We start from the raw sequence: 23,992 nt of genomic DNA on the forward strand, positions 1-23,992 counted from the left end.
CCTTTATCATTTACATATAGGATGGCTACTGATTTTTCTTTCTTTTTCTTCTTTGAGTTGATCTTGTATCCTTCATCCAGCAACTGATGAAAGCAGATACAGACATCTACAGTGAAGTACTGGGCTGAGCTACCAGAGACTAGTTAAAGAGAATGAGGAGCGATAATATGAGTGGAGGGAGGGGTCAACACCATGATGGGGATACCCACAGAAACAGCTGATCTGAGCTAGTGAGATCTCACTGACTCTGGACTGGTAGCAGGGGAACCTGCATAGGACCAAACTAGGCCCACTGAATGTGGAAGACAGTTAAGAGGCTTGGGTGGTCTGTGGTACCACTGGCAGTGAGACCAGGATTTATCCCTAGTGCTTGAACTGGCATCTAGGAGCCCATCCCTATGGAGAAATATCAGTCTAGATATGGGGGGGGGGCTTGGTCTTGCCTTGAAGTGAAGTGTCAGACTTTGTAGACTCCCCATGGGAAGCCTACCCTTTCTGAGGAGTGGATGGGGGAGGGGTGGGAGGAAGGGTGAGGTGAGGAGAGGGAGTGGGAATGGGGATAGCTATGTAAAATAAGAAAAGTGTATTAAAATTTTCTTAATAAAAAAAGAAAAGATTAACCTTGTGTAAGTATATGTGTATATGTGTTCATGTGTGTATGGATGCCCATGACTGTGGAGGCCCAGGGACAATCTGGGGTATCATTCCCAGCAATGTTGTTTGTAATGATATTTCATTTGTATTTTAATAAATAGAGTTTGCCTGAAGATCAGCCCTGCTGGTCAGCTTTACAGACCAGATAGTGGTGATACATATCTTTAATCTCAGTAGCCACACTAGTTTGCCATAGAAACCGGGCAGTAGTAGTGCACGCCTTTAATCCCAGTCCTACAGAGGAATATAAAATGGGAAGAGACAGTCTCATTCTGAGGATTCCTGGAGGCAGAATCATCATTTAGAACTGAGGTACAGGTTAAGAGCCAGCGACTGGCTATTTTGCTTTTCTGATTTTCAGGTTGAACCTCAATTTCTGTCTCTGGGTTTTTGTTAATCGTGCTACAGCTGTTCACTTTCTTTGAGGCTGGGTCTCTCATTGCCTGGAGCTCACCAATTGGGGTAGAATGACAGTGAACTTCAGGGGTTTTTGTCTCCCATTCCCTAGTGCTGGGTTTATAAATCCACACCACTAGACAGAGCATGTCCACATGGGCTTTGGGGATTGAGCTCAGCCTTGTACTTGAAAAGACACCATCCCCCTTTCCTCATTAAGGACAGTTTGCCAATGGTCACTATCTGCTTTTCTTAGGGAATCTGATTTCTTTTCTTTTATTTTTTTAACGATTTATTTAACTTTATTTTATGTGCATTGGTGTGAAGGTGTCAGATCTCATGGATCTGCATTTTCAGACAGTTGTGAGCTGCCATGTGGGTGCTGGGAATTGAACCCGGGTCCTCTGGAAGAGCAGTCAGTGCTCTTAACTGCTGAGCCATCTTTCTAGCCCCTGGTTTCTTTCTTAGAAATTTAGTCATTAGTAACAGTAATCATTGCCCTCACCCCGAGTTCACAAACTTGCATCTCTGATTTGCCAACAAACCAGTAGAGACTGAAATTAAAGGGCCGTGTTTTCATGTTTCAAAAAATTTCAAGCTTATATTCACATATCATCATATTTTAATATTTAATGTATATGAACTTACTTCATATTGAACTTCCATAGTAACACTAGCCTCAGAACTAGACCCATTGCCTTGTGGAGAACCTACAGTTAGTACTGAAGTGTATTTTTCATTCTTCGCCCATTTGGTGAGCACTCACTGGGCACCTGGTCTGTTAGATACTGTCTTAGTCTTAGAGATACCAACCAACACATTGAAGTTTCTACAGTTATCAATTTTAACATTAAACCCTTGATTTTCAAAAGACCCACGAAGGAAGGGAAGGATTCAGATTCCAGAGGCTTTTGTCTTTGTAGAGTGATTTGTTCTGGAAGTGGCATCCTATAACTTAGTGAAAATTATACATTGTAGTGACTCTGGATTGCACTTGCTTCCTCCTGTGGACACTTGGCTGTCCCACTGGGAATTCCTGTCCTGAGGTTCACACCTCTTTCTATCTCTTTCCTTCTCTCAGACCTGCTGTTATGGCTGTGTTCACTGCAGATGGACTTGCTCTGTGCTTCTGTAATTTGCTGGTCAGTGACGGGGACCACATTCTCTGGTTCTGATTCTAAGGGTACTTCTTTCAATCTCCTGCCATGTCCTGAATTGCCCATGGTGGGTAGACACTCCTTTAGAACCATCCATGCTGTAGACATAGTCACCAACTTAACCATGTCAGGTCTGGCTTGTGACTGCTCAGTACTTGTGTTTCTTCTTCATGGGGTCTCTGCTCTTTGGACAAAGTAGAGCTGTGAAACATGGATCAGTGTGGGTTCTTTTGCATCTCTTCTGTGGGCCCAATTGTGAGAATCTCTTGTTAAATCTGTGACTTCAGTCCCGGCACCTTTCACCTGTAAGGCTGTGTCTTCCTCGAGGGTCCCTGCTGTCCAGAGTGTTCTCATGAAGGCCGAGCAGCAGCCTCGTCCCTGCTGTCCAGAGTGTTCTCATGAAGGCTGAGCAGCAGCCTCGTCCCTGCTGTCCAGAGTGTTCTCATGAAGGTTGAGCAGCAGTCTCATTCTAATAACAGTTCTCAGTCCCAGGCTTCCCTTTTTCTTTTAAAATTAACCCCATTTTGTCTTGAATAAAATTTAATTTAAATATTTTTGATATTTAAAAACTAACATTTATTGGCATCTTCAAGGCAGTGTGATATTGGCATACAGAGACATTGCTCTTGTTAAAGTGACAAAACGTCTTATGATGGTTTCAGAAGTAAAGCATATATGTATATGTATATGTTTATCCTTGAGCATACACTAATCTATCCTAAGTACATGGAAGGAACTAAGGTAGATATAAAAGTGAGTGAACGTTCTACAACTATACAAATGAAATAGATATGAGTATGAACTCTTTATTACATATACACACACCACAGTAATTCAATGTTTTTTGTCACAGGTGTTAAAAAGAACAGTCTCCAACAAATGCTATTATGAAGTTGATTATAATACTGCACAATTGCAGTCTCAGCACTGGTGAGGCTGAAGCAGGGGAATTTCCATGAGTTTGAGGACTCTGGTGAAGGCCATGTGACAAGATCATGTCTGAGATAACAAACCCCTGGATCAAAACAGATTATTTGCGTAGAAATAAAAAAATAAATGAGGCTTCCTACACATAGAATGAATAAAGATTTAAATGCATGTTTGAGGGCTGGAGAGATGGCTCAATGGTTAAGAGCACTGGTTGCTCTTCCAGAGGTCCTGAGTTCAATTCCCAGCAACCACATGGTGGCTCACAACCATCTAGAATAAGATCTGGTGCCCTATTCTGGCATGTAGCCATACATATAGGCAGAATATTGTATACACAATAAATAATCTTTAAATGCATGTTTGAACTATAAATCTATACGAAAACAAAAACATTTTCATAACTCTTCAACAACTCTAGGAGAAGCCCTGTAGCATATTTTGTTTAGTAGCATATGATCACCCCTTTTGGCCAATACCTCTGGAAATCTTTCATCCTTTTTGAATGCTAATAATCTGACCAATTATTTCTGTATGTTTGGCAATTTATTTTTACTGTCAATTTAGTATTTAATTGCCTAGAAGACACACCTTTGGGTATGTCTGTAAGGGTGTTTCTAGAGGATTAACTAGGGATGGAAAACTGGCTCTGGGTGTGGGCAGCTCTACCTACTGAGGGCCCTGATAGAAAAGGGAAAGGAGGAAGCCAGCAGATCTAGGAGCGTTAATCTGCTTTCTGACTGTGGAATCAATGTGACCAGCTACCTTGCACATCTGCCAGGGTGACTGCACTGCACAATCGACTGTTTCCCCACCCCACCCCAAACAAACAAAAGCTGTTGTGTGCTGGAGAGGCTGAACTGGGAGGTGGATCTGCCAATCCTGTTGGAGGCCAAATTAAGACAAGTTCCTCAGATGCTAGATGCTAAGATTTGATGTTTGCCCTGCTGAGTTTTGGTACCACTTTTATCCAGTTTCCCATATGTCCCCTTCCTCCCTTTTAGAATGTGAATGTTTATTCTGTGCTGAATATTGGAAATATTTTAACTTACATTTTGATTTTTGTAAGGTATGGTGATTTGAATAGGAATGTCCCCCATAGACTCGTTTGAATTCTTAGCCCATAGGCAGTGACCAATTAGTTGTGTCTTGTTGGAGTAGGTGTGGTCTTGTTGGAAGAAGTGTTTCACTGTGGGGCTAGATTTTGAGGTCCCATATGCTCAAGCTAGGCCTAGTGTCAATTTCACTTCTGATACCTGCAGATAAGGATGTAAAACTATCAATTCCTGAAAAACAGTAACTGTCTCAAACAAGAAGAGAACAAAATATTTAGGGCAGTCTTCTTGGTTGGTTCCTGGTATAGAAAACAGACATAACTGTAAATTAGTGAAACCTTATTAAACCTGAAGTTTAATAATACTGGTTTCTTAGACATTACCTATGTACTTATAAATAAAACTGGATGAGGGCATAGGGAACTCTATTGTGAGACAGTATTTTTGTACACTGTAAGATGTGTCTCTGCCTAAGGCACCTACTGATTGGTTTAATAAAGAGTTGAATGGCCAGTAGCTAGGCAGGAGAGAATAGGCAGGATTTCCGGGAAAGAGAGGAACTCTGGGAAGAAGAGAGGTGGGAGACACTAGTGAGACACTGACAGGAAGTCAGACATATAAAATGGAGAGGTAAAAAGTCACATGGCAGAACCTCGATGAATAAAAATAGTATAATTTAAGTTAAAAGAGCTAGTTGGGAACAAGCCTAAGTTAAAGCCAAACTTTCATAATTAGTAAGTCTCCATGTCATTATTTGGGAGGGGGCTGACAATCCAAGAAAGTCCAACAAAAAAAGACCTGCCACAATTTGTGTCCACATAGGACCTGAGAAAGTTGCAAAAAGTTCTAAACATGGAGCCAGACACGGTTTTTTGCAATAACTGCAGACTCTCATGCAGTCTTGCTGCTTAGGGGCATACAGAGGAATGGCTTAAGAGGCTTTACTGTTCAGCTGTGCATTTGAGCCGTCAGCTTGCTACTTGATGCTAGGTAACTCAGCAAATTCCCAGAGCTGGGACAGTTTGGTGTGGCTGGCATGGTTAAGTCAAGTGCGGTAGGGTCAGACACCAGCACCATGTGCTAGTGGAGCCAGGCAGTAGGTGTTCTAGCTGTTTAAGATTTGTCTCCCACGGTCAGAGACTGCTATAGGTGCATGGCTGCAGACATGCAAAAAGTCAGGCCCAAACAGAAAGAAACCTCTTAAATAGAATGTTTAAAAATGTGCTTAGGTGCTGAAGAAACTGGGTAAGACAGTCATAGAAAAAGTTTTAAAATAATATAGTCTTTTAAGAGAAAGTAAAGTAATACAAAAAGTCATGTAAGGATGAGAAATACACAGGGCATCTGGATCCTCTTTGGTGCTTTGTTGACTTTGAAGTTTTAAAATGCTAATGAACAAAAAACCAGCATCTGCTGATACTGGATTGTGGGGAAAACTACTGTATTAAGCCAACCTATGTATTTTAAGGAAGTCCTAACTTTAGAAAGGAAGTCTGAAAATGTGTTGCATCGGGGGGAGAGGTATATAAGGTTAGAGGCATAAAAGCTTAAGTTGTTTATCTAAGAAAATAAGGTTTAAAGATATTCTTAGGTTGTATACAAATTACGATAAAAAGTGGTTTAGGTATAAAACTTTGGAATCAAGATAGGATAATTTCTTCAAATTTGCCAAATACAAACCAGCCATTGTAAATGTAATTTTTTCCTAATAATTGTTCTTATTATAGTTTTACTGTTGGAGTTAAAAATCTTCCTTTTTATTTAGACAAAATGAAGTAAATGTTGTGGAATTGTTTTATACACTGTAAAAATATTTCTCTGCCTAAAGCACTTTCTGATTGGTTTATTAGAGTTGAATGGCCAATAGCTAGGCAGGAGAGATTAGAAGAGATTTCCAGGGAGAGAGGAACTCTGGGAAGAAGAGAAGTGGAAGATGCCATTGAGACACTGAGGAAGTCAGATGTACAGAATGAAGGAGCTAGAAAACCATGTGGCAGAATTTAGGGTACAGAAACAGGACAATTAAGTTTTAAGAGCGAATTAGGAACACACCTAAGCGAAAAGTCAAGCATTAGTAATTAATAAAGTTTCTGCGTCATTATTTGGGAAATGGCAGTTTCAGGGATTCCAACAAAAAAAGACCTGCTATAGTCCGCTGTCTTTGCAACCTTTCTGTTGTATGGGTTTGGAGTATTTCTCATTATCTTCACATTTAGTTCCAATGTTTGTATTTGTAAGGAGGGTACTGACATCTAATGCATAGCCCAGAATGTTTATTATATATAGGCACTATTTTCACACAAGTATGCCCAACTGTCAACGATCTGGATTGGACATACAGTTGACATATAAAATTTGAATTTAGTCACCAGTCATTGCCTTGACTCAGAGTAATCATTGATTTCTGTTGGAGTAGCTAAAATATGGTCTTGATTTTCATGCAAATTCTTATGGTAAGTATGGTCTGGACATGGTCTGCTACGGTATGTTGTCAGCTCTAAAGAATCTATAATCACTTGGGTTAACAGTTTTTCTGGATGTCTATTGGAGATTAACCTGATTACAGTAACTGTTGGGCAAAGACTCATCACAATTATGGATGGGACAATTTGCTAAGCCAGGAATTCTCAAGAAAGGGAACTAAGTAGCAGCAGGCCCTGTGGCTTTTTGTTCATTCTCTGTGCTACTAGCTGCTTTGAGATCGTGCTGCCCTGACTGGCTATATTGAATTCCATTAAGCTACTGTTAGGATATTCCTTAATAAGTACTTGGGATAGTGTATAGGTCATTTTGCAGTGTTCTTCAGTGACTCAGGCCAGATCAGCTTGTGGTAGTTTTCACAAGTCTTCTGTCATTTTCGACTTAATGACATCAAAAAGAAATCTGTATTTACCTTACCTTGTTGTAGCTAGCTTTTGCTTTATGTTCTGAAGGTAAAGATGTGTACCATGAAATGCCCTTCAATTCATTGATCTTTTTTTATTCACAACTTCCAAATACACTTCAGAAGCTAACTCACTTTTTTCTTCAGATTTCTCTTCCCTCTTACTTAGAACCCATTTCCATACAGTTTAGCAGACAGGCACAACTTTTCATTAACTGGGGTATTTGCATCACTACCAATACTGTTTGGCTTTACCTATAATACGTTTCTTTGCAGTACTTCTTTTCAGAGTATGCAGGATTACCTTTCTCATCCACAGGTTCATTACCTTTTGATTCCATTTCGAGGCCGATTTGGGGCTCAGTATAAATTCAAGATGAGCTGGATCACAGTACCATACAGCCAAAGTACAAAGCTTGCAAAAACATATTTCAGCTTCTCCCTTCCTCAATGGCATGCTGCATATTTTAGTAGTACATATGAGATCCACCACATATTATGCTTGCTAAACATTAAGTATATTCATATTGTCTTACGCCATGAAAACTCAATGACAAGAGTATTTTTTTTCATAGACCTAGTGGTGAATTCTTTTAGCTCTTTAATAGTAGGTTAGTACCACATCTATACTGTATTTTAAGTTGCACACTTGGCTTGCCTTGCATCTGCTCAGCTATTATCCTCTTTAAAGACCATCTTTCTCTATTGCTGGCTTCATTACACTTTTATTATTCCATTAGCAACACTGGGTTTTATCTATTACTAATTTGTTCAGTAGCTTGGGAGCACTTATCCTGGTATCTTTCATTGTCTTACAAAGTCACATATAGCAACTACTGTATTTGCAGGCAGCAGGGTCCAAACTCCTGATAACACACACATCAGGCAAGGCTTCTTTGAAGCAGTCTCCTAACTCCACTGCTATAGGTCCCACTCACACCATTTGACAGTTCTTCCACCTACTTTCCTTTCCATTGGAAAGCGAGACACATCAATGGACACATAGGCCAACCTGAAAGAACTCTCAATGACCAAATATAAAACAAGTGACAAGATGAGCACATGGAAAGGCTGAATAACACCTCCAACAAGAGGTACATTTTGCCATTTCTTTACTGGTTAAGTACACTTATTTAAGAATGCTAAGGGAAAGGATCAAAATGCCCTAACTAAATGCCGAGGTTAACATTCCCAGGGAATGTAGGCTTCATAGATCAGAAGGGGATGCCTTCCCTCTGGTGTTCTTTTAAACCTAACGCCCTAGTCCATAGGGAGAAAAAAACAAGCCTAACCCAGTGGGAGTAGGAAATAGTTATATGTGGTGGTTTGAATAAAAATGGCCCCCACAGATTTACAGGGAATGGAATTATTGGAGCCATAACCTTGTTGGAATTGTCATCAGGAGCATGGGTTTTGAGATTTCAGCCACTCAAGTCAGGCCTAGTTACCTGAGGATTCATTCATATGTAGAACTCTTGGCTTCTTCTCCAGCACCATATCTGCCCCCATACTGCCATGCTCCCTAACACGATGACAATGGATTAAACCTCTTAATTATAAGACAGCCCCAAGTAAATGTTTTCACTTTTAAGAGTTGTAGTCATGGTGTTTCTTCACAGCACTAGAAATCCTAAGACAGTATGACCTGGGCAGAATCTCATCAATGACAAACTACCAGCTAGAGAATAAGAAGGTCATATAATTGCAATTGTGAAGCTGTGGCAGGAGCACACGGAGCCTGTCTGGCCACATAGCAACTGTCTTCAAAAAACAAAGCCAGGATTTCATGGAAGCCCAGGGTGCACTGGCTCGTTTTTCTTGTCAACTTGATATAATATAGTGTCACCTGGTAAGAGGTCACCTCAATTGAAGAACTGCCAGATCTGTATTGCCTATGGTCATGTCTATGAGAGACAACTTCAGTTGATGACTGATGTGAAGGGCCCAGACCACTAGGGATGGCACTATCTCTGAGCAAGCAGACCTAGGGTATATAAGAAAGCTAGCTGAGCATAGGGCCAGTGGGTAGACCGTTAGCAAGCAATTCTGCCTTCGGGTTACTGCCCTCTCTCCTAAGTTGCTTTTGTTCAGAATGTTTTATCACAGCAACTGAGATTAAACTAAAATTGGGAGCCATTTTTCTTCAGCAAGGTAGTTGTTGGTAGGCTGAACCATGCTCATGCAACAGTGACTGGACTGTGGGTTATTATTTTAGGAGAAGGTGGGAGGGGATCAGGTTAGTAGGGTTCCAGGGACTCGTGGGTGGATGTGGTCAAAATCCTTTCATATATGTATGAAAACTGCTAAATAAAAAATAAAAAAAAATAAAAGAGAAAGCAAACAAAAGATATAACTCACTTATTTCTTAGTCCTAACAAACATTATCAGGAAGTATTGGAAATGGGAAAGTAGCTTATGTATATAATCTTTGCAACTTTTCTATGAACGCAGTTATCCCAAAAATGCCTACTTACTTAAAGCTTCTTTACCAAGTTATTATCCTAAAAATATGTGAACAGTTGGTTTACTAATTGTAGATGTTAATTTGTTTTTTATAAGAAATAATACTGAAATTTGTCATTAGACTTGGCTCTTCTGGTTCCCGCAAACAAGTTTTTAATTGCATTGTGTTTTAATCTTACATGACTGCTGTAGTCTGGCTGGTGAGACGGCTCAATGGGTAAAAGTACTGGTCATCCAACAATCTAGGACTGATGACCTGGAACAACCATGAAAGTGCAGAGTATGGACTCCAAAGTTGATCTCTGGCTTCCACTTCCATACTGTGGCAGAATGTGTACCCCAGTGCCTCATACACGTGGATAACAGAAAAAATAAAAAAGTGTTTGCTATTTTCCAAAAATAATATAACTTCCAGGTCAATAAAACCATGATGGCATTCTTATTTTAAAACATTTAACACCTGGGTCAAAACAAAAAACCAACAAAATTTAGGAAGCAGAGCCCTCCTTATCCTCTACCGGACTCTAATAGTGGTCCTGAGCACCAGGCCACCAGGAGAAACAGACTGGCAGCAAGCGCCCAATCATCTTCCCACCTGTGATAGATGGCCTTGTACTGACAGCTTGTTCTGAATTACACTGCTGAATGCAATTCTAAGACACTGATATTCTCTAACTGACCCCAGAAAGTGTCCTGGTACTAAGCAAACACAGATGCAGATTCTGAGTAACATCCCTAAGCTGTTACCATGTTTGTTATGTCTGAAAGCAAGGATGATAAAGCGATCAGAAAAAAGCATAAACAATTAACAAAAGAAAAACCACTATGATCTTAGAAGTGAACATTCAACCAGAGCTTAAAATTTTCTAGTTTATTTCTAATAACCAACACTTGATGCTTGACTCACAGATTTTATTTACATTTGTCTACAGTGTCATTTCCTTATGAAATGAACTAGCACAGCTCAATTAAACCAAATCAAATCATAATAATCTGAACTGTTTGTAAACTCCTATTAGCTAAATTTATAATCTTGTATTTGCCTAGTACAGCCCAAGTGTTAAATACAGAAAGCACAAGAACAAACGAAGGCTAACACGTCGGATCTAGAAGATCTGGGCAACTGAGAAAGTCGACTTTTGAGAAGTCTGAGGCACAATTACAAGAGAGTAAGAGCTCGTGTGCAACCTACAGTAAATGCAGCAAGGAAAATAAGACAAAAAACACAGGAAAGCTTGTAAAAATATTACGAAAATATTTCTACATACGATATTCTGTTTTTATCTTTAGATCAATTGAGGTGAAAAACACTTTAAAATAAAAACATTTTGTTTGATCTGTCTCTAAACATCTAAGAATGCTTTACTTATTTAAACTGCAGCAGACAATACTAAGGGAGAAACAGGAACCACAATTCCTGTAACAAGGAGCTCCAGCACAGCTGCTGGTCCCTTGTATACTTACCTTGTTTTGCTGCGGGAGAGACTGTTAGGAGAAACCTTTCAATTTTTAAACCAGAGAACAAAATGGATCTCAAGTGACCAGATTTTAATTTTAGAAATAAAACTCTGAAAGCATTTTAAGCCATATGTTTTTTCAGGTGAGAAAAAAAAACTTTCCTTAAATCATGCAGAAAAATAAGGATTCTGTTACTTAGATATCTACAGTGTTGGAAAAAAATCAGACATTTCAAGGCAAATCACTTAAATTCGCGTCTCTGTCAGCCTGTCACTGAGAAATAGGCTTCAAAAGCTTTCTTCAATTTGCTCATTAACTATGATTTGGCCTTTTTTAAACCTTTATCAATCAAGCACAATGTTTGTTAACTAGATTTTAAAAACATTCCTATTTCTTAAACTTTTATTTCAGAGACATTTTGAATCAGGATGGCTAACCTACTCCTCTGCGAGTGCTAGCATCTATCCTCTTGCGTTAGAAGTGGTGTAGAGCTGATGAGATAAGGATTCTAAGGCACCCTCAGTAGAGAGAACTCAAAGTTCCCGGTTGTCAGCTTTGTGATGTAGTTAATTTCTGGTAAGAAATTACTGGCACAAGTAAACAACATAACCAGGTTGACCACTCCTCCCATACGAACATGAATTGGTTATTCCAACAAGTTTATTAGCCTTGCCCACGTGTCTGGAGTCCAGGCAAGCCTAGGCAACCCTGTCTCAGTCAATAGGACATTTAGAAATGAAAAGGACAAAGAAACCAAGGACTCAGTTACAGCTGTCTTTAAACGAAGCGAATGGTTGTAATAATGAATAGAGAGCATTTGACTAGGGAACAGTATGGCTTAAAATGCAATTTACTTCAATTTCACAAATAAACACAGTTGTACTGTTTTGAAAAGCAATAAAGGCATGCACCTCTACTAGCAAATGTAGTAGCACTTCTGACCAAATGAGACATCAACTTCCTAAAAAATATGCTTCATGCACTGTAGTCAATGTTTTTAAAGATGTAAATTTTAATACATTATTTCTTTTTTGAACTTGAACGGGAACCAGAATGGGTTGATCCAGAAGACGACCTGTGGTGCCTGAAAGACACAAGAGAGCAGCACAATCTGTAAACAGCACTGAGCAGCGCAAACACCAGAAAAGAGCAGAGCAAACACTAGGTATCTCGATGCTGGCAGGAGTAATTAAACCTAGGACGGCTGATATACACTTTTGGATGTGAGCCCAGAATTGATGTGATTTTAACTCAAAACTCTCTACAAGTTAAGAATAAACACTCATTTCAAATATAGCCACCTCTCAATTATTCCAGGAACGAAGGGGAAGCCCTGAAAAAAGCCTGCAATCATATGGAAAGGTGTATAATAAAATCACACCAGGTTTCTATGCACACAGCAGGTTTCTGGTGTATGAGAAGGTACACTCAAAGCAGTGAGGTTTTGGAAGTCTAGATCACATAAGGTGACTGTAGAGTTAGCTAAGTGCTAGAGTCATGCAGCCAATATGAGTAAGTCAGTATCAACCTGGGCAAAGTGGTGGTGGTCCGCAGGGGCTGGCCCTGGGCTCAGGGTTGTTTAATGTTTTCACCAATCACCTGGCTTATGGAATAGAGAACATGTGAATTAAGTTTAGATGACAACAATGGGGGTTTATATGTGGCTAAGATAAAAATTTGCAGAAGTGGTAAGAAGGCATCAGAATGAATTTCACTTAAGTACACAGTAATTTTCTTATAAAGAAACAATCAATGTACAGAAAGAAGACTGGGCATAATCTTGAAGTCCAGGTATCAAGGATATCTAACTCTTTGAGAGCAGGAATAACATGATCCCTACCCACTGACCCTGGCCGTCACCAGACTCTATTGACCATTCTTTTCTTTCACAAGCTGAGAAGACATGGAAAATTTGCTAAGATTACAAATGCAGCTACAAATCATAAGATATTGAGAACCAAGAGAAAATTAGTGAAACCGAGTAATCAACTCTGTTGCAGGCTGACTATGCGCATGACAAGTGCATTGTAGGTAAGGCACCCAGTGAAAGTCCTTTTCAAAAGAGAAAAAATAGATCTGGACGGCAAGAAGAAAGAGGTGCTAACTACAAGAAATAATTTCCAAGGGCATAAGAGTCACTTGCTATGGAAACACACTTATATGTATTTAAATGAGGATAGATTCCAATGATCTTGCAATTTAATCCTGATTAGGTCCTCTAGAATCCCTACCACTTTGAGTATTTAATTTAAAAAACAAACACATATAAGTTATTTCAACACACAGTTTTTGGATTTCAATCTTTGAGAACACAAAAATAACCGAGAGTTGGCTATAATAATATATACATGGAAATAAAAATTCAAACAATAAAATGCTCAGCGAATAGTCTGTCCCATAAGTTTTTCTAAAGTTAAAAACAAGCTAAACAAAGCAATTTGATTTCTGAAGTTTAAAGATGAAAAATATAATTTAAAGAACAAAGGAGAAAGAAACCTAACCCTTGCTTAGAAAGTCCATCTACTCAATACACGTAAGAACACCCATTCTTATGCTACAGAAACCCAAACCTTTCGGGTGACCGTGATCTCGTTCGTCTTTTTTTGCGAACGGCGGGTGAAGAAGGTCTAGAGCGACTCCTCTTCCTGTCTCTCTCAGGAGATGATGAAGAACTCGAGTAAGATCTTTTTCTTGGGGAGGAAGAGCCCCTGTGGGACCTGGAGCTGGATCTTCATTGATTGAGAGACAAAGCAGACGTTTCATTAAGGGCAGAAGTGCAGACTGTCCAGTTCCCAAAAGCAAACAGGACTGTGACTATGAGAGCTTTGTAAGAAGGAATACTTACTGCTTACTCAGCAGAAGACTTCTGGGTCAACCTTCAACATGTTCTATTTATGCACAACCATTTTATCTTTAAAAAAATTCTAAATATTTACCCCTTGTAATTAAAAAGCAGCTTACGGAATTATGACAGAGTAATTTTATAACTGCTTATAGCTCTACAACTTAAAGTATATAATTAGTGAAATCAAGACATAACTTCAATTCTGCGACTTCATGGTCAGAAATTAGATCCTTCCATTCTGGGAAAATCCACACTATGTAAAATCTACTGAGGACAATGAACTTAACTTCTTACAGGTAAGGTGCAGCAGAGAACCCAGGGACACAGCCCAGAAAGACAGAACAGTATGTTGTAAGTAGTCAAAGAAAATGGCAGCTTTAAAACTTGGTTTGTGCTTAGATCTGTGCTATGAAACATGAAGTTGTGACATTCACGTTTTAGGTGGAAGTAGATGTAAAAATTTTTAAATGCAAATCTATCTTCATTTACATATTGTGGTTGAAGGAATTTAGCTCAAACTTCCCAAAAAATTCACCTTTGGGCTTAAAATAAAATGAGAAAGCCCAAAAGGAGAATTCTTTGGAAAGTTGTAAGCAATTACAATGTTTGGGAAGGGTATGGAGGGACCCACCGAGACTCAAGGGTCTGAAGGAAGCCCCGACATGTCGACACATAGGAAAGCACCTTTGCTCTACTGTACTGGCTCAGTGAGGGCACGCACCACTCTCCTCCTCAGTGGGACTCAACGGTAGTTGCCCTCAAACGCTAGAATGGACTCAAGTAAGTGAACCTTTCTCCAGAAGAGCTGTTAGGAAACTTCAATGTGAATTCCCACAAGTGGGATTTTAGAGGCTTTCGTGTTAATGCTGCGTGCCTGCAGTAGACAACAATACAGTGACTTAACATAAAGGCAGCATATTTTGATGAAGTACAGAAAATGTTTTCAAGAAAGCAAAAAACTAGCGTTTCAATTGCTGCTTTACCAATCACTTCCCTTTGATATCTGAACAAACACAACTGAAATGTTTACAGCACGGCTTATATCACATATGAGCTAACATCCTATTTGACTTGAGTTTTAAGAGGGATGATTGTTACATAGATAACTTATAACAGTCTTTAAAGTCAGGGAGACACTCAGTAGAAACTGAGATAAAAATGGCAAAGCTGTTTCTGTAAACAGCCGCCTGTAAAAAAATCTATTCTGAAAACTGCATACTGGACTGGTCTTCCTTTTTTGTTTTGGCAATAATGCATCATTTGTATGTCAAATTTAATTAACGACTGCAAACATAATCTTACTACACTAGCTACCTGGTGGAGTAACTTGGCCTCACCTCCCCACATTACACATCTTGGCTATGAATGTCCTGGCACACACTGTGAGGTGAGACTGAGCCCAGGCAAAGGCACCAGCTTCCTAGTGCTAAAATACAACTGCAAATAGAAGCCGTGATGAGGGAAAGCAGCAGAGCCTTTGGGAGCCTTAAGTACTTTCCTCTCTGCCTTACAGAGAGGGGCTACCTCATTCACCTTGATTTCGAACCACGGGATCTGGAATGTTCTCTGGAACCGGAGTGAGACCTTGACTGCGAGCTGGAAGAGCTTCTTGAACGGGACCTGGAACAACACGGAAGCATTTTTTTCCCTAGGACCACATTTTTGAGCTCTGTGATATGAACACTGAAAAAAAGACATATTAAAAGTGCATTTTTCACATAAAAGATATCTATGCAAGATATTTTTCCAAGCAAAATACTCAAAACAAGGTTTCTTATAATAAAGATTAAGCTTAAAACAAAACACAGTGCTGACTTTCTGCACCAGATTAAATCTAAGGCTCCTAGACCGTAAGCAAATGAGCAGCACGGGTTCACAATGCTACAGTTCACACTGAAGTTCTCCAGTGCTCAGAGGCCGGAAACACTACTGCTGCAGCACACCTTTGACGGCTACTCTTCACCTGTTTGTCTTAGAGAATTAAAGATAACAAACCTAGCAGTGCTCTACATTAATTGCATTACTGGCAAGAGCGTAGCCCAGGAAATATAAGATTTATAGTCTGAAAACCACAAGTGACATCTCTGACACCATCTTTAGTTTGTCCCCACAAATGGGAACTGTCACACTTTTATCTCAAAATTATTCTGTTTTAAGGAAAGGGAGGGATTTGAGTTGAGCCTAGGGCCCCATACATGCTGATGTATATTCCCCAGCCTTCAAAATTACTCAAATGATATTGTTAGGCTGTACAGTACTAATTTAAGTAGTTGGTAACACATTTTATTCTTACATATGTTTAAAAATAATTAGCCATTAATTCTGAACTGTATAATACACTATTTTTTAATTACTAAATACATATTTACAACAACTTAACATCCTGCTTTAATTTCTGGTTACTTGAGAAGCATTAAGTACCCAATGGCTAGATTTCTTCCTTTATTCAGAAGAATACCAAAATAAATTATCAGAAATTTTGCAAGTGTCATTAATGGCCAGATATCTCCAGCTAAACCTCTAACATACTGAAACAAATATCCACTTGATAATGTCTGAACATATGCTATCTACTTAAGTATATATCACTTACACAGTGCTTTTGAAATTAAGTTATTCTAGTCAAAGCCAAGAGGGTGACACAGAACAAGCAACTTCTAAGGTTTGAAATTTCTGAAAATACAGGGCAGTATCTGTAGGGTACAAAGATAAAGTCTAGCTAAGGTGACTTGACTGAAATATTTAAAATAAAAGGCGTATTTAAGTAAAATAAGGTTTATAAGTAGAAAGTTAGATACTGACATTTTGACTGGTGTTACCCTTGGCCTGCACCCGTTTACCTGGACCTGGACCTTGAACTTGAGGGGGAGGATGAGCGTGATGAAGATCTCGAGTGAGAAGACCGAGACTTTGAGCGACTCCGCCTATTGGCTTTCTTTTTGTTACTGTCTTCTTCTTCACTGGCATCAAGATTATATTTTGAGAGATCAGCATCATCTTCATCCTCATCCTAATAAAATTTTAATTCTATTTAGATATTTACATATTGATGATACCCACCAAAATAGATGAATCTTCATTATACAGGACATTATCAGATGGATCTGTTACCAAATGCTGCAATGTAAACTTGTTTTCCATCTGAGGGTTCACCTACTAAACTCATTTGATAGAACTGACTTGAGAACTGGGCAGACAGCCTAGGCAAGATCCTAGAAGCTACCCCACTGGCTCTCAGAACATATAACAAACTGTCAGCAATTTTTAATTTTGGCTTGAGTTCTTGGTCCACCACTACCAGCCTTAGTCTGGAACACCATTTTCTCATCTCTCTGCTACAATAACAATTTGCTTGGTTCTGTGCCACTAACACTTCAAGGTGCTAATCACATTGAAAAATAGGCACCCACTCTTCCATCAGCTTGGCTTAAAAGACTAAAAAAGATTTAATATATAATAAAGAGATAGACACGAACCATTTGTTTCTTAAAACACAAAACCCTTACATTCTAAGGTCTGGACTTAAGATAGCTGGACCATAAACTCATACTATGGTGCACTCCTTAACTCTTTACCTCAAGACCCCCCCCCCCCCCCCAACCCCGACCCAAGCAAGATAGTGCTGCAATGGTCCAGGTGTCACAAGAGGTACCCTGAGCTTCAGAACAGTTCCAGTACGATAAAGGGGAATGAGGGCAGGGTCATTACCTCATCCAGCTTATACTTAGACAGATCTTCATCCTCATCCTCTTCTTCTCCCTCTGATTCTTTATCTTCAACTTCCTTTAATATAGATGCAGGACCAACTGCCTTCCCCCTGTATTTTTTCTTTTTACGTCCAAACTAGAGAAAAACAAATAAAAAATATTTCTTTAGGCTGAAACACATGAAAATCATTTTATTTTCTAACACTATTTGTGTCCATCTGGAGAGACAGATATTGAAATTTGAGCCTGTAAGCCCCTGCACTTGCAGGTGGGGATGGAGGATCCCTTACTGGCCAGCCAGTTCTAGGTTCAATGAGAGAACCTGTCTCCAAAAACAAGGTAAAGATACCAACAGAGAAAGGCCTCCAGTATCAATCTACAGCTTCGACAGATGCACAAGTAAGGGCACATACACGGCTACTACAATGCACTCGTGCACACACACATAGCTCTTCTGAATTCCAGGTTATTCTATTCATTTTTTATCATTTCTCTAACATAAAATGTAGTTTGTATACATCTATTGAGAGCTTACCTCATCATATTCCCCATCAGATTCTTCTCTTTCTATATATTCAACATTTTCTCTTTCATTAAAACCACCTCCATATCCTTTAAAAAGAGGGCACAAATTGCTGTAACAACTCAAATAACAAAATTTGTATGCTCATACTATTCCCAACTAACAGAAAATGAAAAACTAATCAATGGTAGTTCTTTATGTAAATAATAATTAGTAATCTTTTACAAGTTAAAAATCCTGATAGAGAATAAGCCAGATCTACTTTAGTTGTGACAGGTCACTCATGAAAAATATATGCAGAATATCTGCTATGACAAAGTTTTAGACAGAGTTTCCTCTCCAGTATAACTCTTCTCATAAGAACCAGGATTAAACTCAGTATTTATCTGACAATGCAGACTTTGAAGGTAGGGTTAAGATGAACCATCCAACCAAGGGGCACATCCTGATGTGGGCAGCACTAATCACAAGATACAAAACTCTTCAAGAGACCAGGTCTTAGGGGGAAATCACAAACCCAGCTGGGATATAATGAATTGACAATTACACAACAATGTAAAATAAGTAGCTTTTATAGGAAGGTCAAAAATATCACATCTGGAAAAAAGTCTAGGTATTACAGTTCATCTATTGTTACTTAAGACTTTGGCTTCAGAAGAAAACAAAGCCAAGAGAGAGGGCCCAAGGTAGATCTTTAAGGTGGAACACAGAATATAGCGAGAAACACAGAGCACTGAGAGGAAGGAGATAAAGTAGAACTTGCAGAAGGCAAAGCTGCCCCTGGAAGTTAAGACGTAGAAGCCCAGGAAAGAAGAAAAAACCACGGAGAATGTTATGTATTAAGTGTCTTACATATTAAGAATTAAAAACAAATAAGCAAGCAAGGAAAGTGGGGAAAGAAAAGCTGGAAGGACTAGATTAAAAAAAAAAAAAAAACTGATCTACCATTAGGCCCCTGATCCCCAGAAACCAAACAGGGGCAGTGGTGTGAAATTAGTGAGAAAGGCAAACAAGGGAACAGTTTTGCTGAGTATGAGCACTGTCTGTGACACAATCACATCGCAAGGAGATAACAGTTAACTGCTGGCAATGGCAAATAACACTCTGCCAGAGGTTCACCATCAACACACAGAAACAACAGTAGCCAACAATTGGCAAAAACCATCTACACAATGACGAGGCTTTGGGACCCGTTCCCCCAAGTCCAATAGCTGACACAAGTATAAAGAGTTTATGATGTTCACACAAAAGGCCAGAGACTTGAGTCACAGGACACGGAGCTATCAAACTGGTGCTGATCTGAAAGTTTTATTCTTACCGGCTAATTTCATAGTGGCAGAAGTTCCTACACTCACTATCCAAGGAAGAAAAATAACCAACAGTCTTACTCAGCTGCAAACCCTGCTAGTCATGAGAGGCTTTTCCAGATATGCCCCGTGGTGGAATAGTAACACAATGTTATGGGGACCATGGTCTGATAGGATTCACAGTTCTCTCTAGCAGACAAGCAAAAAACCCATGGCTGAGTAGGTCATAGGACCTGGGGGGAGCCTGGTACAATTACTCTGCTATATGGACAAGAGAACATGTGGAGGGCTTCCCTTTGAGCGGCACATACCACATCCTTCCCCCTAAGGCTCAGTGATCACCAAAGGGGGATGGAAAGACTAAGTGCCAAAGGGAATGCAGCACAGGGTAGCAGAACAGTTATTTGATGGATCCAGCTGCACAGCTGAACTATGGACTCACAGTGGCTGTGACTGTGGACACACTTTCACAAGATCAAGCCGCCCAAGTCCAGCACGGATTGGGAAGGGGCTGTTACTGCTGGCTGCTAGGAAACAAGGGCCCACTGGGCATCACCCATGCTCCAGGAGACCCATATACACACAGTCAAGCACTAACGGTGCTCAGTGGTTTAAAAAGGAAAGAAAGAGCACATAAAGCTGAGGAGTTAGGAGATGAACTGGAGGTGAGGGAATGTCTGGCCTGTGAATTCCATCAAAACACAAAGGCACATGTGAAACTTGCAAACAAAACCCCAACAACAACAAAAAAGAATTGACATCTTATGCTCTGTAACTTGTAGTTTTAAAGTTTTTCTGGTAAGTAAGGACCACCATCAACAAGAATGCACGGGCCACCCTGAGCAGCATCAGACACATGATCCGAAAGAACAAGTACCGCCCCGATCTGCGCATGGCGGCCATCCGCAGGGCCAGTGCCATCCTACGAAGCCAAAAGCCTGTGGTGGTGAAGAGGAAACGGACCCGTCCCACCAAGAGCTCCTGAGCCCTACACCCCAGAAGCAATAAAGAGTCTACTGACTTTTTTCAACCATCAAAAAAAAAAAAAAAAAAAAAAAAGAAATGTGACGAAGACTATGAATAACCTTTTAAGTTTTACAGGATGCCTTTAAAGGTGTCCTTTACCTATCTGTCACACTAGGACACATCTAAGCTAGGAGAGGGAGGCAGAAAAGCATTTCTGAGTACCCTACGATTCCAAATGCTAGGGCAGGCTGCCTAACACTATTTCATAAACCCAATGAATAAACCAGGTGTGGTGGTTCATGCTGGTAATAGTAGCACACAGGAGCGTGAGGCCAAAGCTATTCCTGGTTATACACTATGTCTGAGCCCAGCTAAGGCTACATAAACAGAACACACACACAAAACAAACCAAAGAGAAGACAGATTCCTTTTTCTCCCGTGCTCTCTTGAGAAGGTAGTAATCTCCTTTAGAAACTGCAATTAGAACGTGGCTCTATTTACCTGTTCTTTCTTCTAGCTTAGCATACTTTGGAGTATTACACATGTTACACTCCGATCTTCTGGCCCAATTCACATTACTGCAACTACAATTGTAAAAAAAAAAAAAATCACATCAGAAGGCTCCCAAACATTGAAGAAATATTATTAAAAGAAATATTATTCAAAAACTCTTTGGTGAAATAACTAGTACCAAGCAATGTTCATAAGAAGTAATGAAAATTAAAACACAACATTGTTCTAGAGAACATGGATTCCCAGAAAGCCTGAAGTATGTAGGCAGAGAACAAAATCTATTCAATATAAACAATAGTTGGAGAAGTGACATAACTGGAGATTTGGCTACCTAGGGGAAAAACACTACTTTAATTAAAGATGCTATTAGTTATCATCTCTGAACCCACCTTTTAAATATGGCTACCGTTCTTATTCCCCTCTAAGGACCCCTTTGCAGTACACTAAATCCACTGACTTACATTTGTTGCTGAACAATTTACTTGCATAGATTCAAAGTCTATCTATAGGACCAGCGCTTTATCTAAGATGCTTTTCTGGTCTGGTGCTTTTTCATATATGAAGGATTTATCTATATTCTATAAAATGTGGAGACTGGAAAAAAATCCATACAAAATGAAATCTAAATTTGAAAGACAAAAATATTAAGAAACTTAACAAGAAACATTTTTCATGGGAGGCAATTTATGCTTGTCAAGTGACTTTCATATTATAAAGAGGCAATTATCACTAACAGGAAGTAGACTACTCGGTGCTGTCAATGTCCCCATCCCTTTGGTTATCAGCTCATAAACACTCCATCACAGCAACAATTGGTAATACCCCTGAAAGATAAACATTTCCTTTTCACTATACTTAGGATGAAAACCAATAAAGTTGTGGCTGAAAAGGATACACTGTCTTGTCATGGAATTAGTAAGAGTTCACCGTATTAAGGAGTGGTGATGGAAGTATCTTTAGTGTGGTAACGGAAATCTGAAGCACATACGTTTTGCATTGCCAGTCATTTGCACTAAACAAGCCCCGGCTCTTCTCTGCCAGTGTCTTTCCTATTTCTGTGCCCCCAGCTTTCATCATCTTGGCCTCAGTTGTTTTCTCTCGACCACATCTGTTACAGCTTGTTCTCCTAGCGAAGTTCACATTTCCGCACCTGCAGATAAAATGAGAAGCACGTAAAGAAGTGATTCCTAAATATTAAAACTGTCTTCACTACACCCTGGAACACAGAACAAGCTTACCCCATCATGTTCATCAGCATCGTTTGAGAGAAACAAGGACTGGATAAAAATCTCAACCTTGTATTTTCAACGACAGTAACCACTTCAGGATTTAAACCTTTCTAACTCCAGACTAGCATGTGTCATTAGCTACATTAAACTCCCCTGTTCCAAAGTGCCATCAGACTCTTCCTCAACAACTAAGGCACCAGAGATGGAAAAAGAACACCGAATCAACTCTCAGTTAAAGCTGTGATGAACTTTAGAAGCACAATCCTAGGGACAGACCCACCAGGAAACAACAGGTACAGAGGGGCTCCGGAGAACTGATGAAATGTCCTTTCAGAGATAGGATGTGGGATGATAAGAGAAAACATAGGCTATGTTGACTAAAAGTATACATTAAACAGTAAAGAAATTTGAGTAGTATAGTGTTTATCAAACCTAAAACATATCGGAAACCAAATCAAACCACAACCAATGAAGTCAAACCTTATATTAAACACTAAAGGTTTTATATTTTATGTACTTACAAGACCTTACTGATTACCAGTTAATGCATGTGAGATGCTCCAAATAGCATTTAATGTTTAATTAAGAAATACAAGGGACCACCCGATTTAAAAAAAATGAATGTCAATAGAAGTGTAACACTAAACTGAACGACACCATCCAACTTTTAGGTTGCTTTTCTGTTAAAAAAAAAATACACAAGATCCAAGTAACCCTAAAAATATGTTCTGAAAAAAATGTTTCCCTGACATATATTCAGTAGAACATTTTGTTTCTGTCAATGAGTTTAGGTGCACAGGACTACGAACGAAGTGTCCTCCCGAAATATCTGGGCTGGGTTTTCAGTAAGAACACAGAGAGCACATTTTCTACAAGTCACGGAAGGCACCAAGTCAGAGGCTGGTGTCCTGATCTCTGAATGGTTCCAAAGTGTCACACCGTTCCCTGCAATGTCCAAGAGGACCTCGGTTCTACTCTGCTAGACGGTTATCAATCAGGTGAATGTGAGCGTCGTCATTTCCTTGCTCTCCACTCACACTACCTATGTTATTTCGGTGTTTAACTGTAAACGAGCGGAGGGGCTTCAAGTTAGATGCTCGGCAGCGGAGAGAACTGGCAGGACACCCGGGCTTCCTCCAGCTTTGGCTCTGGCTAAGAGCACGAGCTGGTACATCCCGGAAGATTTCCACCGCCACCAGCCGAGCACTCCGGCTTCACAGCCACGTACGCGCCAGGGCCTCTGCCTCCGGGAAGGAGGGTGCGGGGAAAAAAAAAAAAAAGCCAAAGTCACTGGAAAGGCTCGGCAGGCCCGAGAGCAGCCCCGACTGCTCCCGGGCGGGGACGGAGGGCGCAGCGCAGCGGCCGAGCTCGGAGGAGGGCGACCGAGCGTAGAGCGCCGAGCTCCGGGCGGGGGTCACGTGCGGCCCGCCCGCGACCCGCTCAAAGCCGGCGGCGACCGTCCCGCCGTCTCCCACCCCCACCCAGGCCGTAAGCCCCGCCGCCGCCCTCACGAGGGCAGCCCCCGGCCCCACGCCGCCCCGCCGCGCTCACTTCTTGTCCGGGCAGATCCAGTCCCCGTCACTGACTCGGAAATTCTTGGTCGACATCTTGGACGCCAGCAGCACAGCCGCCCGCAGCGACGTCCCCGACCGGAGCCGCGGGGCCTCGCGTCGGGCTGCCCGCGCGCCGCCGGACCCGCCCTCCTCTGTTGGGAGGGGGGAGACGGGGGTCAGACGACGAAAGCCACCCGGGCCGCGAGCCTGCCGCCGCCGTGAAGAAACGACGCCCGAGACCCCGCCGCTCGGCCCGAGGCTCTGCCCCGAGGAGGCCTCGCCGCGTTCCTGATCAGGCGCTGAGGAGACAGCCTGGCCTGGTAGCCATCGCGGCGTCGCGGGCGCGGCGGAGTGT

General features: G+C 40.6%; 1 protein-coding gene across 2 annotated transcripts; it reads right to left on the reverse strand.

Moving 5' to 3' along the window:
* Positions 1-11,069: 11,069 nt before the first annotated feature.
* Zranb2 (zinc finger RANBP2-type containing 2) lies at positions 11,070-23,875 on the reverse strand. 2 transcript variants are annotated; one of them, XM_041649108.1, is made up of 10 exons: positions 23,636-23,875; positions 21,844-22,005; positions 20,844-20,926; positions 18,082-18,158; positions 17,548-17,682; positions 16,680-16,849; positions 15,373-15,459; positions 13,565-13,723; positions 12,523-12,597; positions 11,070-12,078 (listed from the first exon to the last, which is right to left on the reverse strand). In XM_041649108.1, the coding sequence occupies exons 1-9, from the start codon at positions 23,689-23,691 to the stop codon at positions 12,564-12,566; spliced, it is 963 nt and encodes a 320-aa protein (XP_041505042.1). In that variant the 5' UTR covers positions 23,692-23,875; the 3' UTR covers positions 11,070-12,078; positions 12,523-12,563. The 2 variants fall into 2 exon arrangements, with proteins under 2 accessions (XP_041505042.1, XP_041505032.1); XM_041649098.1 differs by lacking the exon at positions 12,523-12,597.
* Between the last annotated feature and the right edge of the window lie 117 nt (positions 23,876-23,992).

Source organism: Microtus oregoni, unplaced genomic scaffold, assembly GCF_018167655.1.
Source record: "Microtus oregoni isolate MIOR12 unplaced genomic scaffold, Mior012 000000F_ref0000247, whole genome shotgun sequence".
NCBI classification, from domain to species: Eukaryota; Metazoa; Chordata; class Mammalia; order Rodentia; family Cricetidae; genus Microtus; species Microtus oregoni.

Bases quoted from the DNA above. Each gene is read 5' to 3' on its own strand.
- Zranb2 (XM_041649098.1), bottom strand. From the start codon at position 23,691: ATGTCGACCAAGAATTTCCGAGTCAGTGACGGGGACTGGATCTGCCCG. The intron at 16,850-17,547 runs GTAATGACCCTG...AAATTTTATTAG, and splicing joins CTAAGTATAAGCTGGATGAG to GATGAGGATGAAGATGATGC. The intron at 12,079-13,564 runs GTTTGGGTTTCT...TGTGTCTTTCAG, and splicing joins AGATCACGGTCACCCGAAAG to GCACCACAGGTCGTCTTCTG.